This window comes from Acartia tonsa, chromosome 9, assembly GCF_053477335.1.
Source record: "Acartia tonsa isolate MP-2025a chromosome 9, ASM5347733v1, whole genome shotgun sequence".
Lineage (NCBI taxonomy): Eukaryota > Metazoa > Arthropoda > Copepoda > Calanoida > Acartiidae > Acartia > Acartia tonsa.
The window spans coordinates 23,294,055-23,317,135 of record NC_137268.1 but is presented as its reverse complement, the minus strand read 5'-3'; the positions used below and the strand labels follow the sequence as shown (position 1 = coordinate 23,317,135).

The window sequence follows — 23,081 nt, the reverse complement described above, 5'->3', positions numbered from 1 at the left end:
TAATGGTTAGTTTGTGTGTATGTGTTTTTGTGAAAGGTTTTCATACACATATTTAGTGTCGGCTAATATCCACAAAATAACCATGAAAAAAAGAAAAAGGTAAAAAAGATTTTTTAAAAAAATTTTTAAGTTTTTAGGTCGATTTTTATTATATTCTATTTTCATCTCCTCTCATGATCTCTATTTAGTAAACGATAATTTAGTCTTGGATTTCTTATTTCATAAGGTACTAAATTTTATTTGGTATGAAACAAAATATCTGGTGCTACGATTTAGTTATACTTTTTAGGGAAGCTATATTTCTTATCACCATTTAACCGCTTTCGAACAAAATACTGTATGTATAACCTGGAGGTGAGGTCTGAAGAATACTTTTTATAGTGACGAGGTTTGGTGATAAATCTACTTAAAATAAAAAGTTTTTAATAAATAGCCCAAATTTATTTAACCCAGCACAGAGAAAAGGATATTTCACCTAAAAAATGAATAGTAAGCCTTTCAACTTTTTCGCTGGCCAAAATTATTCTAATTGAGACAGATTGTATTACTTTTATCTGATTGCAATATTAAAAATAGCACAATCCTATAATATGAAGTACTTAGTAAGGTCTTTTTTTGCTTAAGATCTCAATAACAAATAAATCGTTATCGATTAGTTTATTTATTCTAGGTATGCTTCACATAGGTTCTGTAATGGTTTCAGGCTATATTATTTCATAATTTAGTCTTGGGATGAATAACGCTATCTTTTTCTATCCCCTCTCTGTCTACCACCCCACCCCCCCCCCCCCCCGAATTTGGAGCACTTATTTTTTAATATAGTTGTCATGGGCTATAATAGTTTTTATTTCAGATGTAAAATCCCTACTCTTGAAATGAAACAGATGTAGAATTCTCAAACATTTTTGTCCATACCTTCAGTGGTTCTTCATTAATACCAACAAAATTTGATTTTATAGCCATTTAGAAAAAAAAGATCAATGTTAATGTGCTATAAAACGTAGTATAAAAATCTATTCCAATTGTTTTGCTGTTTTTAAATTTTCTTGGTGTATATTGTATATTTTAAAATTTAAAATGAAAGATAATAAAATATAAAGGATAAATCATTCTGTCAAACCAATTTTGGAACTTAAGACACTATAAGGTTTTCTTGCGGTAGTGATAGGACACTATAATTTACATTATTCATTATTTCTTTTCTTTGTACTCTTACAAGAATATGTAGAAATGTATAATTTATTTGGGAGGGAACAGAAATTGGCACTGAATAAATCCACATTCCACACCCCAAAAATAGTGAACCTATAACAAATTTAGAATTGAATAAGATTAATATCCTACAGTATAAAAGTTGCAAGTTTTTAGATATTTCAAAAATGAATGCCCTGGTTAGATTTGATTTATAAAAAAAAGATTAAATTGTCATTGTATGTTTTTAGGATGAACTCCAATTTAGTTTCCGAAAGTGTACCTAGCGTCCGCGTCCTATCTCGAAATTTGCTATTAGCTAAAAAAAGCTTCAAACTTCCAAAAAAAATTAAAATTTTAAACATTAAAATTTTGAATGTATAATGTATAAATCGCTTTGTTTTCACAAATTTCCGGAGTAGCTGAAAATAGGGTCTGCAATAATTGGGTTATCTGCTGTACACTTTAGGAAACTAGGGCTAGAATAGGAAATCCATTTGGAGCTCATCGTTTTTAGGTTTTTAGGGATACCCATATTTGGATTTTGAACGGCTCTATTATCTCTTTATTTCTAATTTACTTATACATAAACTACAAGAAAGTAGGGGGAATCTTAACATGCCCGCAGGGTTATGCTAGCTCTGAGGGGCTATATAATATATGTTCCTACAAAGTTACATAAAGGACAGTTTCATCTATAAGTATTATACCAATAACAAGAACTGAGAGAAATCTTATCTTTAGATTACCTTTCTTCTAGTTAGTGATAGTTCAATGGCACAGAAAAGGGAAAAGTGAAAATTTCTTTAATTTATCTACATCTGATTCATACTCGGAAAGGGATAGGGAAATAATTTATGCAATGTTTGTATTGAAGAATGGGTTCTTTCCCTAAAAGTGCCTGTTGACTACTCCCCCCCCCCCCCCCCACAACTTGTTTTATGTTTTACATAAATTGGAAATTAGAAAGAAAGGGGGAGCTTTTTTCTTTACGTAACACTTCCTGGCCTGTACTGGTGGTGACCTATCCCCGAGGGGGAACTTAGTATCTAATAAAACCTAACCTAACACTTATTTTAAATTTTTAAAAACGTGGAGGGTGCTTATGTGCTCAACAAAGTACTTTAAGGGAAAATGTCTAATAATATGTATATTTTGTTAATAATTATGTATTCTAATCATATGTAATATATGTACCTATATTTACATAGATCAGGGATAGATATTAGTGCAAAAAATAGTTATAATTTCAGGAATAGAACAATAGACAAAACAAAGATAGAATTCCGCGGATAGTAAAATAAAAAATGTAATATTGATTCCAGTTTTGTTACTTAATTTAAATAACATTTGCTCATCCCTGCAATCCTAACATATGTAAAATAAGAAAAATTATATAACTTAAACACAATGAGTTTTCTCAAAAAAAGATGATATAAAAATTCTTACAAAAATATAGACACTTATGTCCATAATTAGCGTAGCAATTACAAAACAAATTTTTGTTATAATATTACAGATCGTAATACATATTTTCTTTTTAAATTAATCAAAAAAATAAATATTTACAGTATATTGAACGTCGTAAGAACCGTCTAAGATGTAAGACCAACGACAATTTCTCATATATTAATTTGTTATGTTGGAGAAAAAAAACTTTTGTTATATAAAAATATTTGTATTTCAGATTTTCATCAACCCAATCAGTGGAACTGTTATTGATAGAATTGGATATGATCTACCTATGATGTTTGGGCTAACAGGTTGGACACTTTTATACATCAAACCTTTGTCTTCAAGTTAAATTTATATCTCATAATCTACCTCTGATTTTTAGTCTTTTTAAAAGCGAAGCTTTTCTATAATTAGGGTCGGTCCGTCCGTCCGTACGTCCGTCCGTAACAGAAAGCTTTTTTCGCTAATTTAGGCATGTTAGAATTGTCCTATTGATTTCAAACTTTGCATGGTGATTCCTGTAGTAGTTAGTTACGATTTAGAAAGAGTAGCAACTCTATAATCATTACCAGAATGTCCGTACGTCTATTTTAAACATGTTGATTTTTTTACTTTTTTAACAACAAATTTTTATGTGATCTAATTATCTGATTGATCTGATTTTTGGTATACTGATTCCTGGGACAACAAAGTACAATATTATAAGCAAAGCAACTCTATAATCAAGTCCTAAAAATGTAAGTATGTTCATAAACATTATTCTGTATCAAGCAGTCTTTCAACAATTTTAATTACAATTTTGCTTCGACATTTATACATTTATATTCTGATTATTCAGCTCTGACACTATACAAGTGTTAGTGTCCGTTTGTCATAACGTTTCAGTGCTTCGCTTTTATGGATGTTGTCATCCTTGTTTAAAGATATTTTTATCTATAGTGTTGTAATTAAGTTTCGTTGTAAGAATATATTAGCACTTGGATCTTACACCAGGTTTTATATTCTCTAATAAAGTGAAACTTGCGACGGGCTAACAAGCCGATTCTTCGCTTCTACATTCTTTACTCAATCTTCTCCCATCCTACTGGATGAACGAACTGACCAATAAATGAGTTCCATGTTAGCAAGCTAAATTTTCCCCCTGTCATAATATCCACGTAAAAGTTATATCCATAGTTGTTGAGGAGCGAAACTATTTTATAAATGTGGCATTTCTTTGTACGTCACTACCGTAGAGTAAGTCACGTGTATTTTAGGTGTTCAGGACGGATTTTTACTTTCATCCTGTTACAAAGTTCGTATAAAATTCCAATTAATAAATTAAGCTTGAAACCAAATTAATGAATAAAGAATAAAGTACATATTTACACTGCAAATTTTAAAAGAAAAAAAGTTGACCCTTAAAATTCCACCTTGAAGTGATACTTTTCTAATAGTTTATAGTCCACTAAGTCGTAAGCAGTAAAAATTAAAATCCATTAAGTTCCTTCTAACGAGATATTGGCAACTTTTTGCACACATTTTCGCAAACGGCAATTATTTCCTTTATTTGGAGTTTTGGTTAATAACATTTTCATAAAAGATTTCAGTAATAATCATTTAAGATCCATTGTTGAGAAGAAATGGCTGAAAAAGTGTGTTTCCATGCAAAATAAGCTTAAAATCTAATGATTTTAAAAATTAGCGATTTAATAGTAAAAAAAAATATTTTTAACTTTTTGATAGCCTGAATATGTTTAATTTAGTTTTTTTATATAATCTTTTCTTTAAAAAGACAGGCATATTCTTTCAGATTTGAAAAAAATTTAAAAAATTAAAAATCGGAATTAATCAAAATTAATCTATAGCCTTTAAAAAAATACTTTTGATATTTTTAACCTATATAATCAATAAAATCAATGGAAAATAAAATATTTTTATAAAACAAACTTTTGGAAAAGGTTTAAGATAACTTCATAAAAGTAGCATTTAAGTAGGATATTTTTCTTGTCTTTTAAAAAAATGCAAATTAAACATAGTTAACGACTATTTAATTAGCAAAAATGGTAATAAAATATTTCAATAACTGCTTAAACCTTTTTGTGGCTATGTTATTTACTTAAACAGAAATTCTATTTTGTCAGAATTATAAAAATAATGAAGTATTTTCAAAAAAGCTTGCAAAATAAACGTAATTTTATCAAACTTCCTCAAGGTTTATAGAGGGTATTGTTGTAAAATGCTAATTATCAAAATAAAATCTTCAATTTACAACGTTTAAAACACCTAAAAGTAAATTCTAAGCAAAATTAGATTTATTTCCTAGATTTAGAGTAGCTGCGCTACTTAAAAAAACATCTAGTATTAAAACCAATCAGCTGATCAAATTGCTATAGACATCATTTGTTGGGTTGTTATTAACTGAAACATTTATTTTCTTTTTAATTCTAAAACGATGCTTGCCATGCTAAAAACGCTACGCCCCCAGCAATCATTATGGGCACTAGAATTTAATCCCCTCTATTTCTTAATTTAAGTTTTACAAAAAAAAAACAAGGACCACATCTGTTCAGCGGATAACGAGTTCCTTTGCTAGAGACAGATATACATACATCCCGTTATTTCCATATAAGGACTAGCGGCTACGTACCCTTAAATCCTCTAGGGACACTTGGGGATAGGAAGGGGAGGGAGGGGGGGGGGTGGAGAGTCGCAACTACACTTAAGATCATAGTTTTTCAAAAATTTTAGAGGGTTATTTTTTGTTAGGAGCAATTTTTATATTGTGGAAATACCCTTTCCCAAAATAGTTATAAACATGGCCAGGACTATATAAATCTTTATATACACATTATATAATTTTGATATGTTTTTGGTATGAATTTTTGTAATATCTATGTACTAGTTGAACATTATTAGCCTCTTTTTTTAACTTCTATATTCTACAATGAATGTTGATAGCAAAGCTACTGTATAATTTTGATTGTCCCTTCTTCCTTTAGGGGAAATGTAAACAAATGGGCAACTATTTTAGGTAGCTTTTTATAAAATAGAATTTTAAAAAAATATCTCTAATTCAATTGGTGTTTAATTCAATGCACAATTAGAAATTATAATGTATATATTAAACTTTTCAAAATTGTTTAACTTGTTTGTCTACCATGATTTTGTGCATAAATGTTAGCTTTATGAAAAACCAATTACTATTTATTGCAGTATTTACGAGAATGGCTATTTTCCTTTTCATTCAGTGTATAAAAGATAAAAATACTATATTACCTTCCAAGTTTCTGTAAAATCTTTTTTTTCACGCTTTAAACATCAGATAAACAAATACTCAAACTCATTTATTGTCTTAAAAATATTAGTTAATTTTTAATAATTATTTTCATACTAGAAGTACATTAAATAATGCTTTTTATGGGCGTTGAACGATTACCCTCCCCCCCGCCCCCCCCTTCCAAGTTTTTTCTTTCTCATTTTCTGTGTGAGAAAGATAGAGGGCTAAAACTAAATGACAAATAACTGAGAATTTAAATTTTTTAAAGCCTCCTGTGACCGCAATTTTTGAATTAGATACTTCAAATTTTAAACTTAAGCTTTTCTTATATGTTTACATAACATATTTAAATTTCACAAAGATCCACCGCCGTTTTCCAGCCGACCGCCGACTGCAGCAGTTGCCAAATACAGCTGTGGCCGCTGATATATTTTTAGATTTCTAATATAAAATATTAATAATTAATAAAAATATTAATAAAAAATAAAATAAAGGCAGCCGTTAGTAATATTTAAGTAAAAAAGGACCTAAAAACAAAGGTTGTTAAATAAAAGGATAAAGAAAGCGAAAATTTACTTTGACTCACTTATAGTCGGAAATTTATTATCAAACAGGGGACATACACAGAAATTTTAAGACCTCTAGCTCTAATAGTGGCTCAGATAATAGGGGAGGGGGCGTTGAACACCACCCCCTCACCCCCGACCGATAAAGATGCGGCAAGGGGCCCGACTGTTAAGGGTTAAGTAAATTATACAATATGACATTTAGTCAAATTTCAAACAAATATTTTTTCATTAATTCATTTATAAAAATCAATATTATAAATATGAACTCACAAAGAGACGTTGTATGTTATCATAATACATTTAGTCTGCTATGTAAAACAAAACAAATTTTTTTCTTCTTTCATTGCAGGGATGATTCTGGTACAAAAAAAACAAAAAAAAACAAAATTATTTTTAATTTAATTTGATATTACCGTACAATTTTTTTTATATACATAATTTAAGAAATATATTCATAACATCTTAACCTGTCATAAAGACGACATATAAAATCAACATCCTGATAAGGATATTAAAGTTTACGTTAAAAATTTTCAAATTCATTTTATGCTTAAGAAGGAACGAGAAGGAATTGAATCTCAACATTAACTTGTTATTTTGCTTGTATATTTATCATATTTGTTTACAGTTTATTGGTAAAGTTTGGTAATACTTTATTTCGAGTCTATCATGCAGTGTTTATCGATCGCTCCCAGTGGAGGGCCAATAAATTGGAGACTTAAAATTAATGGCTACATATTAATTTAATATACTTCATGAATAATACATTAACAAGAAGAAATTTGTTTTAACAGAGCACAGATTTTAAAGAGCTCTAAAGTAACATAGACAATAATTATTTAAATTGCCTTGTTTACATGATTGTTAGTCTTTACAATCTTTTTATCTAAGTGGCATCGGTTTACAGGACAGGTTTATAGCCAACCGAAAAAACTCTTGCTTAAGAAAGACACTTTAGCCATATAAATATTTAAAATTTGTCAACCTCTTTTTGCTGACGTAACATTGTTTTCTATTATTTAAGAGTTTTAAGATCTAGTCCAGTTCTTGGTAAAATGTTTCTGGTAACGATTATCTCCAAGACTGCTAGCTGCCTGTACATGGTAGTCCCAAAACCGTGTTAAGTGGTATAAGAAGGCCGAGCTTAATCTATACGTTCCATAGTAAGCAGCCATTAAAGGACTTAATTTTTTGGAGATAATCTTTACCAGTAACATTTTACTGTGAACTGCACGAGATCCAGTTTTAAATATATATGTATAATTCATGATAAAACCTTCTTATGACGTGAGTCATTTGAGACATTTTCACATTAAATATAAAGAGGATTTTGTTTCAATTTTAGATAATAAAATAAAAATGAATGATATTTAATTTTAAAATGAAAAATTTTAAACAAATAAAAAATTTGATAGGTTATATACTAATTTTTTCCTAAGTAATATGGAAAATTTATTGATTGAGAAGTACCTTGTATAAAAACAACTAATTTTTGGTTGAATTTAGTTGATTTTAACTTTTCAAGCTACAAAATTCAGAAACTAGATTAACAGTTTGATACCTTATTTTACGGATGAAATATGAGATTCTAAAACTGAATTACAAAATCCATAAAAGCGAAGCTCTAAAATCAGAAAGGAGAACTAACGAACAATAACTCTTGTTGACTCTCTTTAAACTATATTTTTTTCTAGTAATGTTCTTCTCAACATTGCTGTTTGCCTGTGGAACATCCTATGGAGTCCTCTTCTTTGCCAGATCTCTACAGGTAACATTTTTCATTATTAGGTTTGGTTTTACATTTTTACTTCTAGAATACAGGGATCAGTCCATAAATTGATGTACATTCCCAATGATGATACACAAAAATTCAGTGGTTGAAACGTTACTCTACTTAATGCATCAACTAATGAAATTTAATTAAAGTTTCCAAAGTTATTAAGCTAACAAACTGGGAAACGTAATTATAAAACTTTGGGGACTAGTGTAAGAAAAAGCTCAATGACCCCTCCCTCCCAGACTAGAATATGATTTAAGTTATGGCTTATGGTATGTCTGTTTGTCCTAAAGTCCCACTTAGATTTTGAGAAAGATATTGGTCTTTACAAATTAAGTAATAATTTTTGTCAGTATTTAGTGGGTTAAATAAAGAAATACTTTGATTTGATAAAAAGAAACAGACTTTATATTTTAAATTTGATAGATTTTTGTATATGGTTAATTATATACAGTTTGATTTCAACAAAACATTTGATGTACTTTTCCTTTCCCGATCAACCATAAGACAAGGGAATAGGGAATGTGATTGAGGCAAACAATTCTAAGTGAAAATTTCCCCACAACCCTCTTCCCCTTCGTACCCACTTCCCCTAAGCTGAACAAAAACAGGGTTTACGCCAAGTCTACGCCAACAAAATATTTAATTCTCGGCAATTTAAAATTGAAATAATTGGCTGAATCACATCCCCTACATAAAACAAAATAAAATGATTTAGCAAAACGTTTTTTGTCTGTACTGTTATATTTTTTTCAAAATACTTTCCACCCTCAACAGATTAAGTTGTAAATTAGCTATAGAGCAAAAACATAAAGAAATTATACTTTTTATCCCAAATTAATATAAAAAGTATAATCAGAAAATCGCTTGTTGATTAGTCTATATCTTTTTATCACCATAAGTTAAAGAGAAAAAAAACGTTATATAAGAAATGTTTCTTTTATTTCTTTTTTTTACTCAAAGATGTTTCTATAAAGATGCATAAAAGAGTAATATTATTTTTAAAACTTATAAAGCTAAATAGATATTACTGCAATGCTTTAAATTTTGTTTATAACCGTCTACTTATAGGAATGATTTGAAGGACAGATTACCTCTTAATCAAAATAGATTACAACAAAATTAGAAAAAAAAATATTTTGCATTGTATCTAAGAACCTTAATTTTTATTATAACTTTGACCAAAAGTTACAATTCCCTTGACGAGTCCTTATACGTACTCTTCAAAAATAATATAAAAATTAACTTTATATATCTGAGAAAGTTTTATATATTTAAATACACGAAAATGTTTTTTTTTGTTGTTGTCGTTGCCTATATTGAGATTTGTATTTCAATTAGGCTTCTTTATTAAAAGGGGTGTGCAAATTTTTAGCTATCTAGAATCTTCTAAGTGCCCGTCATACCTTAAGACACACGCACAAACACAAAATTATCTTGTATACAAGCATCGCTTTTAAGTAGAACTGGATAAATATTATCTTTGCAGTATGTAATATAATTTTAAAGAACAGGAACACTAATTCAGTAAATAAATGTGACTTTTAGAAATTAACCTTATATATAATAAAGTAAAAAGTTGTTTGTCTGTCTGTGTGTCTGTACCGAAGGATATCGCTAACCGCTAAACTGATAAAGTTCTCCTAAACGTGTAGCTTCTCTTAGGTCCTGAGAAGTTTTATAGCTATTTTGGGGGAGGGTAGCATCAACCTCCCAAGATAAACCTCTGGCTGCGAAAATAGAACTTTTTGAAAACAGCTGATCTTACTATTGATTGAAAAGAAAACATTATACATGCCCCTAGAGGCCTCTAGACGCGTTTTCGCTCAAAAAAAAGGAAGTTGTTATTTAAAGGGTGAAATGGGATAATTAACAGAAATAAAGAAAGACATTACATGATTAAAATGTTTAAATATATTTACCAAGTCCCTTTATCTTTATTTTGTGTAAAGCTAACAAAGTATAAATTGTTTGTTTTTCATCAAAACTTTTAATATAAAGAACAAACTAAAACAAGAACGTCACAGTTCCAGAGAATAAATTAAAATAAATAGATTTTACTCTAAACTAATTTTAAGTAATGTTATACTATTATATGCAGATTTAGGTTAAGATTTCGAAAAATACTGAACGATTGAGATTTCATGAGTTTTTTTAATTTATTGAAGCTTTACATAGGTCATGGGATGGTTTTATGCTTTTAGATGAAATACAAACAGTTCAATATCATGATTTTCAAATCATTTCCTCAAAAAAAAAAAGTTTTTTTTTGTCATAGGCTAAATAATTTTCTTGTAAAGTATCCCTTCCTGGTATTATTTGTCTGAGTTGGCCACGCCCATATGGAATTACTTGTCATCAGCATTAAAAGTTTTTTTTTTTTTGGGGGGGGGGGAGGGGAGACTTTGGATATTTATTGAATAACATGGACAATCATGTCCATAAATATAGGTAAAGGAAAGTATAATACAGAGAACATTCTCTTTAGACAGCTCAAATTTTGAAATTGTTATTTCATTTTATAGGCGCAGTTTTTCTAAAATAGGGTCAGACGTAAGTTGGCCAGTCCATAATTGGGACAGATTTAATTGAACTTTCATTTCAGACTTGAAGATATTGTTGAATATTAAATGCTTTGTTACTTTATCTATGTCAATGTCCGTTTGTCTCGCTGATTTGTAAAGCTTTGTTTTTATAGATTTTGTTTTTTTTGTTTTTTTTTAAATATGCTTATGGAATAGTAGATTTATCTACAATTTACCTAACCTGCTAGTATTTATCCTGCAAATGAGGGGAAGGAATCCGGGAAATTAGGGTCAAGGGGAATTTTATGGTTTGCTACCTTCATACAATAACCACACACACACACCCATACATATATACTCACACACACGCCAGCACGTGACCTAATAATAACTTGACATAATAGTTTTAATATTATAATCAATTGATACATTGACAAAATATTATATTAAGTTGTATTACATAAGTTTTTATTTTCACAAATATAATATATTAATAGCTTAATACGGAATATTCTTTTTCAAGCATTCATATTTAAATTAGAGGCGTCCGCAGATAATATAATGGGGGTTTGAGCCTTGAGGGAATGAAAAACGAGTGATTGGCCTTCGACCAATTTCTTATTTTAATGGTTGTTGACTAAACTTTTTCAAATTTATCTATTACTAAAAGAAAACATCACAATTTGTCAATTTGTCATCATAGTTTTCCAAATATGCTCGGCAGGGCTTTGCATATCTAAAAAAACTTATTTTAGATTTATCTGAGCTCGCAAGACACTTTAAGGGAAAGCACCTTATCTATGGTTGGATGGGATAATAACTGTATAATCAATTTACCATCCTTTGTTTTCACTGGGGTTTAGCATCTACCAAAGGAAGAATCTCACATTCTTTTATATTTCAGGGAGTCGGATCTGCATTCGCTGATACTGGTGGCTTGGCTATGGTTGCAGACAGGTATTGTTCATCAATCTATTTTTAGCAGCGATGTTACTCTGTAATTGTACGTGTCTGTCTGTCTTACTGTTTGTCATTCAGCCTGCCCTTCTGAAATGCTAGGGTTGTTGGCATATGATAAAAATATCTAGCGCGCTCTTTCTCTCTTCTTCTAAGCCAACTATGGTTGATTCTTTATCTGTAAGTGTTTCATACGAGTATTTATTGATTATAAAGTTGCAATTATAGAATAGCTACTCATATTCTTGTGAAAAGTTTGTTTTTTAAAACAAATTCAATTTAGATACACAGAAGAAGCAGAAAGATCTAAAGCTCTGGGTATAGCCCTGGCCTTTATATCCTTCGGATGTCTAGTGGCGCCACCTTTTGGCGGGTTTTTGTACGAGTTTTGCGGGAAACCGGTGCCCTTCGTGATACTCGCGTTTGTCTGTCTCATCGACGGTCTCCTACTGCTGCTGATTATGAGACCTATGAAACACAAGGTTAGTTACTTAAAACGTCGTTATGGATCATTTTTATTTTTGTTTCAGTTAAGCTACATGTAAAAGCTGAAAAAGTGGAATAAAATTACATTACAATTTAAACACATACTGACTAATTGTCCCATAATCTCTTATTTAACTCTTTTACCTTACATAACCCAACCTAACACAAATGTTTTACTCTTGCTAGATATTAATATTTGCAGATACTGTACCTAAATCACCATTAATTTAGGAGGCGGAAGAAGGTAAAGAAAGGCCAGCAGCAACGCCCATCTGGAAGCTTCTTATTGATCCTCACATTGCTTGTTGTGCGGGAGCCCTAATTGCGGCAAATATTTGTCTAGCTTTTCTGGAACCCACCATCAGGTCAGTTAAATTATTTGTCCTCGGTAGGTTTTGGGCTATTTTTTTCGGTGGGCTATTAAACATTTTTGCGCAAAACATTGTTAGAAAATACTTTTCTGTATTTCTAATCGACTGATAGACATAATTACTAATTGTTTTTTAGTAAATGGATGAACGAGACAATGAACGCTGAGGAATGGCAGCAGGGCATGATCTGGCTGCCCGCATTCTTTCCGCACGTTGCGGGCGTCGTGCTCACCGTCAAAATGGCCAGAAAGTATCCTGAATACCAGTGGCTGCTGGCCATGATTGGTCTGGCCCTGGAGGGTCTGTCCTGCTTTGTCATTCCCTTCAGCCAAAACTATTTTGTCCTCATGTTTCCCATCAGTGTCATCTGCTTCGGTATTGCCCTCATTGACACAGCCCTCCTACCAACCCTTGGCTTCATTGTGGACAAGAAGTACACCAGCGTGTACGGTAGCGTGTATGCCATTGCTGACATCAGCTACAGCGCTGCCTATGCATTCGGACCGGTTGTGGCAGGACATGTCGTGGAAAAGTACGGATTTACAGTTCTAAATTTTCTGGTAGCTATTATCAGCTTGATTTATGCCCCCATAATCTACTACCTGAAGGAAAGAAAATATTTATTATTTATACTTTTATATAAAGTAGTATGTTTTTTTTATGTTAAGACCTCTTTAAAAATAAAATTGAAGGTTGGTGAGGGTCATCTAACCCTTCCCCTCCCACCACTCCCATTGGAACAAACAACGAATTATATATCATTTATATTTTCTGCCCTGCCAGGACATGCATGACTACAACAAGTACGAGGAGCCCGGCAGCGAAGAAAACGTGTTGATGGGTGACCCACCCACCAAGGAATATCAGACATACAACCTAACACACGGCAAAGCGTCCATAAACGGCAACGCTCAGGCGGCCCAGCTGCCGCCCATGCCACCCGCCAACTCTGCCGGCTACCAGCCGGTCCAGGCGCAAGAAACTGCATTCACAAATGCGCCGGCGGCACCCGCCACCGCGAATCCGTTTACACAGCCGCAAGGATCAAATCCATTCCGCCGATAATCTTTTGTTTTTTCAAAGTCTTCCATTTAAAGAATTTGCGAAAATAGAAACAAAATTCGCTTCTAGGGGATAAGAATGAAGAAAAAGAATAAATGAGTTTAAATTAATATTTTCTTTTTTTTCACATTTTTTTGAATGCAATGTTAAACAACATATTTATTTCTACAGGGTGATATTTCAAATTTATCAGATTGAAGAAACTTAGACCAAACATATCTTAATTTTGGTCATATCAAAATAACATGTTTTTATAAAAAGCCAATTTGACCATTGAGAGAATGAAAAATTTAGATTTAGTTTAAGGCAAAACAAAACCGGTAGCATTTGAAAATCAATGTTTTATTTTATGAATGGTAGCTATTGAAGTTATGATGTTATAATAGAAAGACTATAAGATAATATTATATCATATATTTTGTTTAAAATATCTCAGTGATATTTATTATTGTTGTTAGAATAATATAAATTATTTATTTAAAAATTTAAGGTCCAGATTAATTCAATGGAGACAGTGAAAACTGAAAAACTGACATGGTCTTTATCTGGTAGAATTACAGTTTTCATCTTTGCTTCTTGCTGGCTAATTTAAAAAGAGTTATAGTATTAATTGTATCTGTCTCAACCATGACACTTTGGTTGAGCTTGACTTCCGAATTAGCGGGAAGTTCACGAGATCAGTTGGCGAACATACAAACCCCCAATACCAGGAACCATCAAGTTTCAACAGCAGGTTTGAATATAGATTTATTGATGAAATTATTTCAAAGACCTGAAATTACAATATCAATTAGTTCATAATTCCAGTTATTTATAACCACGTAATCTTATTTGCTTTTTAAAAATCATTTTTCTCTACGGTAAAAATCTTTGGAAACTTTGGCTTTAAAGGAAAATTATTTGGTTTAATAAATCATTGTTAAATGCAACAATAAGGCACATAAAAATTACTAAAACATATATTAAACATAATTAAGTTTCATGCTTAGCTGGCTAAAGCCTTTATAAAACTACATATAATCGTCCTATACACCATACTTCTTAATCAAATTAACAAATTCTACCTGAAGCTCTTATGGTTTCAAATCCCTGATATACTAGGGTCGTTCACACACAATGAGACCAATGATAGGCCCAATTTTGTTCTCCGAAATCTTCACACTCTCATATCTCATTCAAAAGTAAAGAACGTGCGCATCATAATAAACAAAACAATCCATGCCGCGCCACATTATGAAGGGAAAGGCTAAAAAGACGACATTTGCGCATAGTTTTAGGATTAATGATAAGGAATTAATTTCGTACTTGATAAACACAAAGCTTCCTCGAAAAGAGGTTAAGACAGTATCTTAGAGCGAAAAAAAAATAATTTTAACTCTTTTAAAACTAGTCAAAATTAGATAAAACTAAAATTCTAATTCTATAGAAAAGACCCTGTAAAATATATTATAGATGTAAAATTGTAAATACATGAAATGTAAATAATTGTAAAGTAGATGGAAAATAACAGAAAATTTGAATGGAAAAATTACAATGGAATTATAACTTGATAATTTAACCTGTGACTTCTAATGTTTAGCACTTATAATAATTCTGTGTTAAAAAAAGCTTAGAATATAAATAATACCCAAGAACCATTTAATATAAAATTTATTATTTATATTTTAAGCTTTTGATTTCAATTAAAACTCACAAAACCATATTCATTTATAGACTTTAGATTTTACCTCATACCACTATTTATTTAGATTGTATATAAATGTTTATTTATTAAGATTTATCATTATTTAAATTTTCTAAAAGTTATATATTAAACCTAAAACTAATTTTGTTGTTAAAAATCCAATTTTTCTATTATAAAAATTGAACTCACTCAAATGGTTGTAAGGAGTTATTATTATTTGACTCAATAAAAGTATATTTTGTGTATTCGTAAATTAGCTCCGCTCCTTTTACTATCGGTTGTGTTCTTGTTTATTCACAAAGTCATATAAATTACTTATTATTACGTAAAATATAATTGAATTTGTTGTGGAAGTTTAATAATTTTATAGATAGTATAAAATCTTAGTTGTTGTTTAATGAAATATACTTGTACAAATATGTTTTATTTTATTTGTTTAAATTTAACTTTTAGGTTTTGATTTCAAGACAACAAAAATAATCTACCAAGAAACAGGAGAATTGGCGAGAAAACTGGAAATGGCGGGAAGAAAAAACAAGATGGCGCCTGCAAAAAAAATGGCGGTCAATATTTGGTCCCTTCCTCGAGCATTCTTCAGATAATTAGACTTGATGAAAGCCAGGAAAGGACAAAAATATTACCGGCCAATTAATCATGTCATCACTATGGGTCATCATTATGGATCATCACCACTTTGGAACTTAATGAACAGTGAACCGCAACTTAGGACTCCGTTGCAGTTAAAATATCATAAAATATTTATCACGAATTAGATTTTTTCAAAACCAAACTGGGATTTTTAATAACAAGACTTGTACAAAATGTTTTATAAAAAGACACTAAATAACTAACAAAACCCAGTGATTTAAACATAAAGGGATAAGAAAATGGCCGATAAATAAATTGATGTACATGTACAGGGGGGGGGGAATTTTCATTTTATGGGGGGTTGGGGGTGTCCCACCCCCCAAGAAAATAGCTTAAAACTGCCACAGGAACAATAGGTATATACCCTGAAGAGTAAAATCCGATCGGTTCAGTGGTTACTGAGATCGTAAGCTTCAGTCGGACAGACGAACAGACAGACGGATAGACAGACGGACAGACATCAAGCTACTTTGTATTATAGATATTTCATATGAATAAAGATAAGGTAACAAGGGGTACTTAAAGTAGTGGGGTTGAATACTTTGTAAGTCTAAACAAACTTCATATTAATTTGTTGCAAAATAAAATACAAGATACCGTAAAAAGTTTTTTTCATTTTTTGATGTTAACTATAAAGATTAGACGTGTAACTCAAAATACACTTGGTCGAATTGTTTTCTTCTGCTGACCTAAAAAGTTACTCTAGGGGCCTAAAAATGCATGTACAAAATTTTATCTCTCTATCTCTGTACTGGCTAACTAACGCCAGGGCCCAGACCTATAAAAACATAAAGAGATAATGGAAGCACGGCGGTTTCATCAATTTCTCTGCATATTTCAACCTAAACATATAAGGCCAAAGATATGATATCCAAAAATCTTTTAATAAAGTCTATTCTTCAACTAGCGCCAGTCTGTTTTCTAAAAAAATCGCTGAAAACTGTGAAAAAATCAAATCGCCAGAACTAGTCTCGGTTCAAAGATATACTTTTGACACAACATTTTAAATTTTTCTCCAAGCCTTAATCCTATGCATTTGAAATTTTTAAAAAGAAATGGGCAGTTTTAAATCCCGTTATTTTAAAAAGAAATTTCGAATGCATCGGAGAATGGCTTGAAGATGAAATTAGGTGTTCTGCATATTTTTTTCATCAGGAAATGCCATTAAGATTGTTGTGTCAAAAGTATGCTGTGCTGTCTTTGAACTGATACTATCGCTGGCGATGTAATTTTTTCACAATTTTCAGCGATTTTTTAGAAAACCGACTGGCGCTAGTTGTAGTAGAGAATACTTTGACAAAAGATTTTTTGGATATCATATCTTTGGCCTTATTTGTTTAGGTTGAAAAAAGCTGACTGCCAGACGGTTAAACAAAAGTAAAACAAGTATGACAACAAAAAATATGGATGGACAAACTAACCATAAAAGTTATAGAACATTGTATAATAAAAATAAAGGGTGTGCAAAAAAAATGCGGACCTTTTTAAAATTTAGATTGCGCGGCTTGTTTTAATAGTAGAAAAACGTTATGCATACCATTAGAACCGTTATGAAGTCTATTTTTTGGAAATATAAAAACGATTCCTATGCTACGTATAGTTTAGGAGCTATATGGTAAAATGTCCCAACTTGCTTAAAACTTGACTTGCGAGTAAATCATCAAAGATTAAATTAAAGCAGGGATCGGAAGCCTCACGTAAGCCGCGTGTAAGCCTCAGTGAAATTTTGATTTTATCACTATAAAATTCAGCTGGATGTATAAAACGGCTCTTTAGCAGACAATCCTTCTTTCTTAAATTTTTTTTTCTGCTCACAAGCAGGTTTAAAACTGAGGCTTATGCGCGGCTTACGTGAGGCTTCCGATCCCTGAATTAAAGGGTATGCAAATAAAAATACGTACATTTTTAAAATTCTAATTGCTCAGCTTGTATTACTAGTAGAAAAACGTTATGCATACCAATAGAACCACTATGAAGTCTATTTTTTGGAAATATAAAAACGATTCCTGTGCTACGTATAATTTATGAGCTATGTGGTAGAATGACCCCACTGAATTAAAACTTGACTTGCGAGTAAATCATTAAAGATTAAATTTTTCCACTTTTCTCACATTTATCAATACAGCTCCTAAACTAAAAATAGCACAAAAATCGTACTTATATTTCCAAAAAAAATAGAGCTTATGACGGTTCCAACGATATACTTAGCATTTTTCTACAATTCACACAAGCCAAGCAGTTTGAATTTTAAAAATGTCCGCATTTTTGCACACACTTTTTTTTATCTTTAATGATTTACTCTCAAGTCAAGTTTTAAGTCAGTTGGGACATTCTTCTACGTAGCTCCTAAACTATAAGTAGCACAGTAATGGTTCTTATATTTCCACAAAATAGACTTCATAGCAGTTCTAATAGTATGCATAACGTTGTTCTACTATTAACACAAGCCGCGCAATTTAATTTTTAAAATGTACATATTTTTTATATACTTTAATCTTTAATAATTTACTCGCAAGTCAAGTTTTAAGGCAGTTGGGATATTTTACCACATCGCTTCTAAACTATGCGTAGCACAGGAATCGTTTTTATATTTCCAAAAAATAGACTTCATAGCGGTTCTAATGGTATGCATAACGTTTTTTTACTATTAACACAAGCCGCGCAATCTAAATTTTAAAAAGGTCCGCATTTTTTTTGCACACCCTTTATATACCTGTACAGAAATACATCACGAAACCTTTTGCATTTAATATTTTGTACCATGACCGATGGACAGAGAAAGTTATATACATGGATGCTTATCTGTGTACTGTACAGGGTATCTTCACAACAAATTTAGCCTCACAGCCTCATATCCTTAATATCAGTCGAAAAAAATACACCGGTCTCCAAGACATACAGACGGACGGACATTTAAAAAAAATCATTCTATACTTATTCGTAGCCATAAAATGTATTCTTGAATATTTTCACTTAAGTATTAACAATATTAGCAAATGGAAGTATCAAAAGAAAGTAATATTTTGAATTTTTCTTTTCATTTGGAGAAGCGTAGCTTATAACTTCCTTCACAGGACAAACGTAAAACGTCTCTGAATATTGAATCAATCCAGTCGTTTGCGAGATCTTAGACATTCAGACATCCTGGTGTAATACAATGAATTTATACCCCTGCACGGGGCGTTATCGTGTAAACTTTATCGTACAGCAAACGGTATGGATTACTAATTCATGTAAGACTGATATTTATTGCTCTTTCTAATTTATATTGAGTTTCATAATTCAATTTTTCGTTCGATTGTTCCAGAGCTTCACTATTAAAGGATAAAATTGTTCTGGTTGATTTTATAAAACGCATAAATATTTTACAAATTTAATCATACATTAAAATACATAGAACAATAAAATAGAAATTAGTATCAATATATTAAAATTTGTACATATTATTTCACAACCACGACTGTATCCAGCCTTTATATTGTCTTTGTCAAAATCATTAGCAACGTTATTAAGTTGCTCATGATTAGTTTGATGCTTATGTTGATTATGACTCTGATGGCTTTTTTCGTCTTCCTATACAATTAAATAATAAAGTGGAAATAAAAGATGGAGTTTTTGATGCAATTACAAAACAAGGATGACAACAGTCCCTAAATATCGAAGCACAAAAAAGCATTGCTGCGTAACCTAACCTAAATTATGTAGAAATAATGTTTTGAGTTTTAAGTGAAGGCCAATTAAATTGCATTTAGTATTTCGATATCTGATTTTTTATTTATTCCAATGGCAAATTTACTTTTTTGTATATATGATTTATACAGAGCCTGTACCTGCTGTTTTTCCCTAACCCTACGGGGCTACCTTTTGCCCAGTACAACTCAGACAAGCCTAATGTAACAATTAAAACAAGAAGAACTATCCCCCCTTCAAAAAAGTGTGGTGAGAGTACTGTGCTGTGCTCGACCAGGCTTTTTGAGGGAATCTCCATATATTCTTTTGTAATTCCACCTTAATAATTTCCTGATGGTCATGAGTGAGGGCCAGAGCTTGGATGTTCTGGATAAGAACAGGTTCATCCTGGTAATCCAGGTAGTCATCGTTTGTATGATTCAACATCTAGATGTATTAATAGATTAGAATTGAGATAATATATTTCAGGGAGGGAGGGGACATTAGGCTGTTAAATTACACTGGTACCCAAAGTTTTATAACCATGTTATCTTATTCCTTGTCACTGTGAGTACTTTTACTGAATTGATTGGTTAGTTTAAAACTAATAGTGTCCAAACGTTTCAATTAATAATTTTAATCTACAGATGGTGTACTCTTGCTTATCTTGGGTAATGGTTCATATATCTATTTATCTCCATAATCTTATCCCTTAATATTCATGGATAGATTCTCATTAGTAATGTATTATAGGGTTTCTGATCTGGAGTAAGTTCCATAGAGAGATTTAGAACATAGATAATTATAAGGTAGGGTGCTTCGTACGCCTAACCCTTGAAGGGCCCCTAACCCTGCGATTTCTAAACCCTGTGGGTTACCCTGTACCCAATATAACCTAGCATAAAATAAAAATCAAACGCACAAACGTATGGTCCACCCAATTTTTTTCCTATTTTTTTCCAAATAAGGGTGGTAGGGTTCAATGATCGCTAATCACTTTGAGGGAAATCACCTGGCGAAACTTTGTTAACACACCACAATGTCGAGCAGAGCATTTCTCGGAAAGGTCAATTACACAGGACAAAAAATAAACTCGTGTGTCTCGTGTCTTACAATTATCTTCTTCAAATATCATTAAATATGCCATGAAATTTCTTTTTTTAGTGCACAGCAACTCTATGAGTAAGGTATCACCAAATATGCTTAAAATAAAAAAAAGTACTCCACCATTTAATTACAAAAAAATACTGAAATAAAGTTGTTTATTTTGGTTTGGCAAAATTTGATAGCCCCGTCCAAGCTTTTTATTTTGGGGGGGGGTAAAATTTTTTTAAGGGGGGTGTAATTCGGTTTTGGGGGGGAGGGTTAAAATTTGTTTACCCCCCCAAAATTTACCCCCGGGGTAAAATTTTTCGGGGGGGTAATTTAAATTTTATCAAATATTTAGTATTAAAAATGCGCGCGAAGCGCGCAAAATTTTTTTTTGTTAGAGATTTTCTATTTTGGGGGGGGGTATTTACCCCACCAAAATTGTTTGGGGGGGGTAAATACCCCCTCCTAAATGGTTGGGGGTGCCTACGGCACCCCCAGGGTAGGGGTAAATTTTAGATGGGGGGGGGGGGTAATCGCCCCATTACCCCCCCCCCCTTGGACGTCGCTGGTTCAAAGTTTTGCCTAGAATTATCCTTATATCTATTAGAAAGATGAAATCACGAAACCTAATTATATACAATTTCAATGGAGTGCTAACATTTCTACAACTAATAAAAGTAGTTTCTGACATTAAGTTAGTGTTTTCTTTGTCATTTTCATTAAAATATATAAGTGGCAATTTTGTATGGATTTTAATAAGGTAGTCATATTCACACTTCTTAACTTTTTATGGCAAAAAATACAATAAGTTATTATAATAAGAATTTAAAAAATAGATTTTTTTTATCCTTGTTTAATGCAATTACTCCTTGCTAGTTGCTAGTCAGTCATATACGACCTACTTTTCTTTAAGATTAATTAGCTTTCTTTAAAATTATTGAGGCTAGAATAACAACATTTTGTCACTTAATGTATGTGTTTTTAAATCAAACAAGAATTACAACATCTGCAATGGCGAAGCTCCAGGTTGGGAGAGAAAATTGAGAAGTAAATTTCACTTGTACATAAAGTTTCTTATTCGTTGGCTCAAAAACTTTGTGTAGTTTTATTGAATCAATCATGTTTGGTTATGTTATTACAAAATTTGAAGTTATTTTTTTGATTTTTGTTTTATTTAAGGTTTTATCATGCACTAACAATTTTTAAATAGAATGGATTTATTATTACTTGAATCTTACACTAGATTATCATGTTCTCTAATAAAGTGAAACTTGCAGTCTAAAATATCAATCCTGCCCCCACCACCACCCTTTACCCCATCCCCCCACCCCTCCTACAGGATAATGTAATTAACCAATAAATAACAAGGGAATTAGCAACCTAAATTGACGATAATTTTGTCCTGTCATAAACTCTACGTATATTCTAAATCCAATGTATTTACTTACCTTTAAAACAAGTTCCAGAAGCATATTTTTACTGTTCTTGAGATATTGACACTCAACCGGGTCATAATCATGGTCATATTGATATTGATATTCTCCATTATAATCATAGGTCTCTAGGTAGTCGTAGTATTCATCCTCCTTAATATAAGGTTGGGTTAGAAAGGTAGGTCGTCTTTGATAATAAAAATTGTAAAATCCAATTATTTCATTAACCTTCCACCCCTGCCACCAAAAACGTTTTTGCCCTTCACCACTTATGATTATAAAGTAAACCTTTAAAGGATACTTAATAAAAATACACAACTTTCAACTACCTTGACATTAGGAATTACATGTGCAACTTTTTCCACAGTAATATTTGTAGCTTCATTGTCATTCCTTTCCAGCGCGTTTTCTATAGTTGTAGGCAGGCTAAGAGTATTTCCTTTCACATTATGAGCTATTTCTGTAGATTCTTTGAGATCAATAGTATTTATATTTTCAGAATTATCACTTTTTAAGTTTGAAGATTTTCTGTTATTAAAAGTTTTATATTCAAATATGTTTTTCCTGTATGCAGCTGCAAATAGTTCATTATTATTATTCAATCCTGTATCTATGTTGTCTTTACTCAAATCCTTTTCAGCATTGGCTTTGATATCATCAGATTCTTTGATATCCTTTTCAGTAAACTCAATCATAGGTTCAGCATAGAAGAAACTATATTGTTGGCTTTTTGTGCTTTCAGCGTCAGTTGACTGCATTTTGTAAGCTTCAAAATGTAAGGGCTCTAAATTTAATACCTACTTAAATTTGATATAATTATCTTTAAAGAGTTTTTTTTTCAAAATTACATAGAATAAATTCAGTTATTAAGTTCGGCTTTGGTTATTTTTGGACTACAGAGAT

General features: G+C 31.3%; 2 protein-coding genes across 4 annotated transcripts in view; one reads left to right on the top strand and one right to left on the bottom strand.

Moving 5' to 3' along the window:
- LOC145328558 (vesicular acetylcholine transporter-like) overlaps positions 1-13,529 on the top strand; it is a 50,074-nt gene extending 36,545 nt beyond the window's left edge. Inside the window, exons 7-12 of the mRNA XM_080172294.1 lie at positions 2,879-2,954; positions 8,169-8,242; positions 11,681-11,733; positions 12,017-12,215; positions 12,451-12,584; positions 12,727-13,529. Coding sequence (XP_080028420.1) covers positions 2,879-2,954; positions 8,169-8,242; positions 11,681-11,733; positions 12,017-12,215; positions 12,451-12,584; positions 12,727-13,384 — 1,194 coding nt within the window. The 3' untranslated portion in view covers positions 13,385-13,529. The remainder of the gene's footprint in view (positions 1-2,878; positions 2,955-8,168; positions 8,243-11,680; positions 11,734-12,016; positions 12,216-12,450; positions 12,585-12,726) is intronic.
- Positions 13,530-19,343: 5,814 nt separating this feature from the next.
- Positions 19,344-23,062, bottom strand: LOC145328555 (uncharacterized). 3 transcript variants are annotated; one of them, XM_080172290.1, is made up of 4 exons: positions 22,508-23,062; positions 22,194-22,331; positions 19,993-20,100; positions 19,344-19,557 (listed from the first exon to the last, which is right to left on the bottom strand). In XM_080172290.1, the coding sequence occupies exons 1-4, from the start codon at positions 22,934-22,936 to the stop codon at positions 19,369-19,371; spliced, it is 864 nt and encodes a 287-aa protein (XP_080028416.1). In that variant the 5' UTR covers positions 22,937-23,062; the 3' UTR covers positions 19,344-19,368. The 3 variants fall into 3 exon arrangements, with proteins under 3 accessions (XP_080028416.1, XP_080028417.1, XP_080028418.1); XM_080172291.1 differs by having other exon boundaries at positions 19,344-19,559; positions 20,007-20,100; positions 22,508-23,058; XM_080172292.1 differs by having other exon boundaries at positions 22,526-23,058.
- Between the last annotated feature and the right edge of the window lie 19 nt (positions 23,063-23,081).

What these genes read in the sequence shown, in the direction of transcription:
- LOC145328555 (XM_080172290.1), bottom strand. Translation starts at nt 22,936, where the DNA reads ATGCAGTCAACTGACGCTGAAAGCACAAAAAGCCAACAATATAGTTTC. An exon ending in ATGTAATTCCTAATGTCAAG is followed by an intron (nt 22,332 to 22,507) that starts GTAGTTGAAAGT and finishes CCTTATATTAAG; the next exon opens with GAGGATGAATACTACGACTA. An exon ending in ACCATCAGGAAATTATTAAG is followed by an intron (nt 19,558 to 19,992) that starts GTGGAATTACAA and finishes TTAATTGTATAG; the next exon opens with GAAGACGAAAAAAGCCATCA.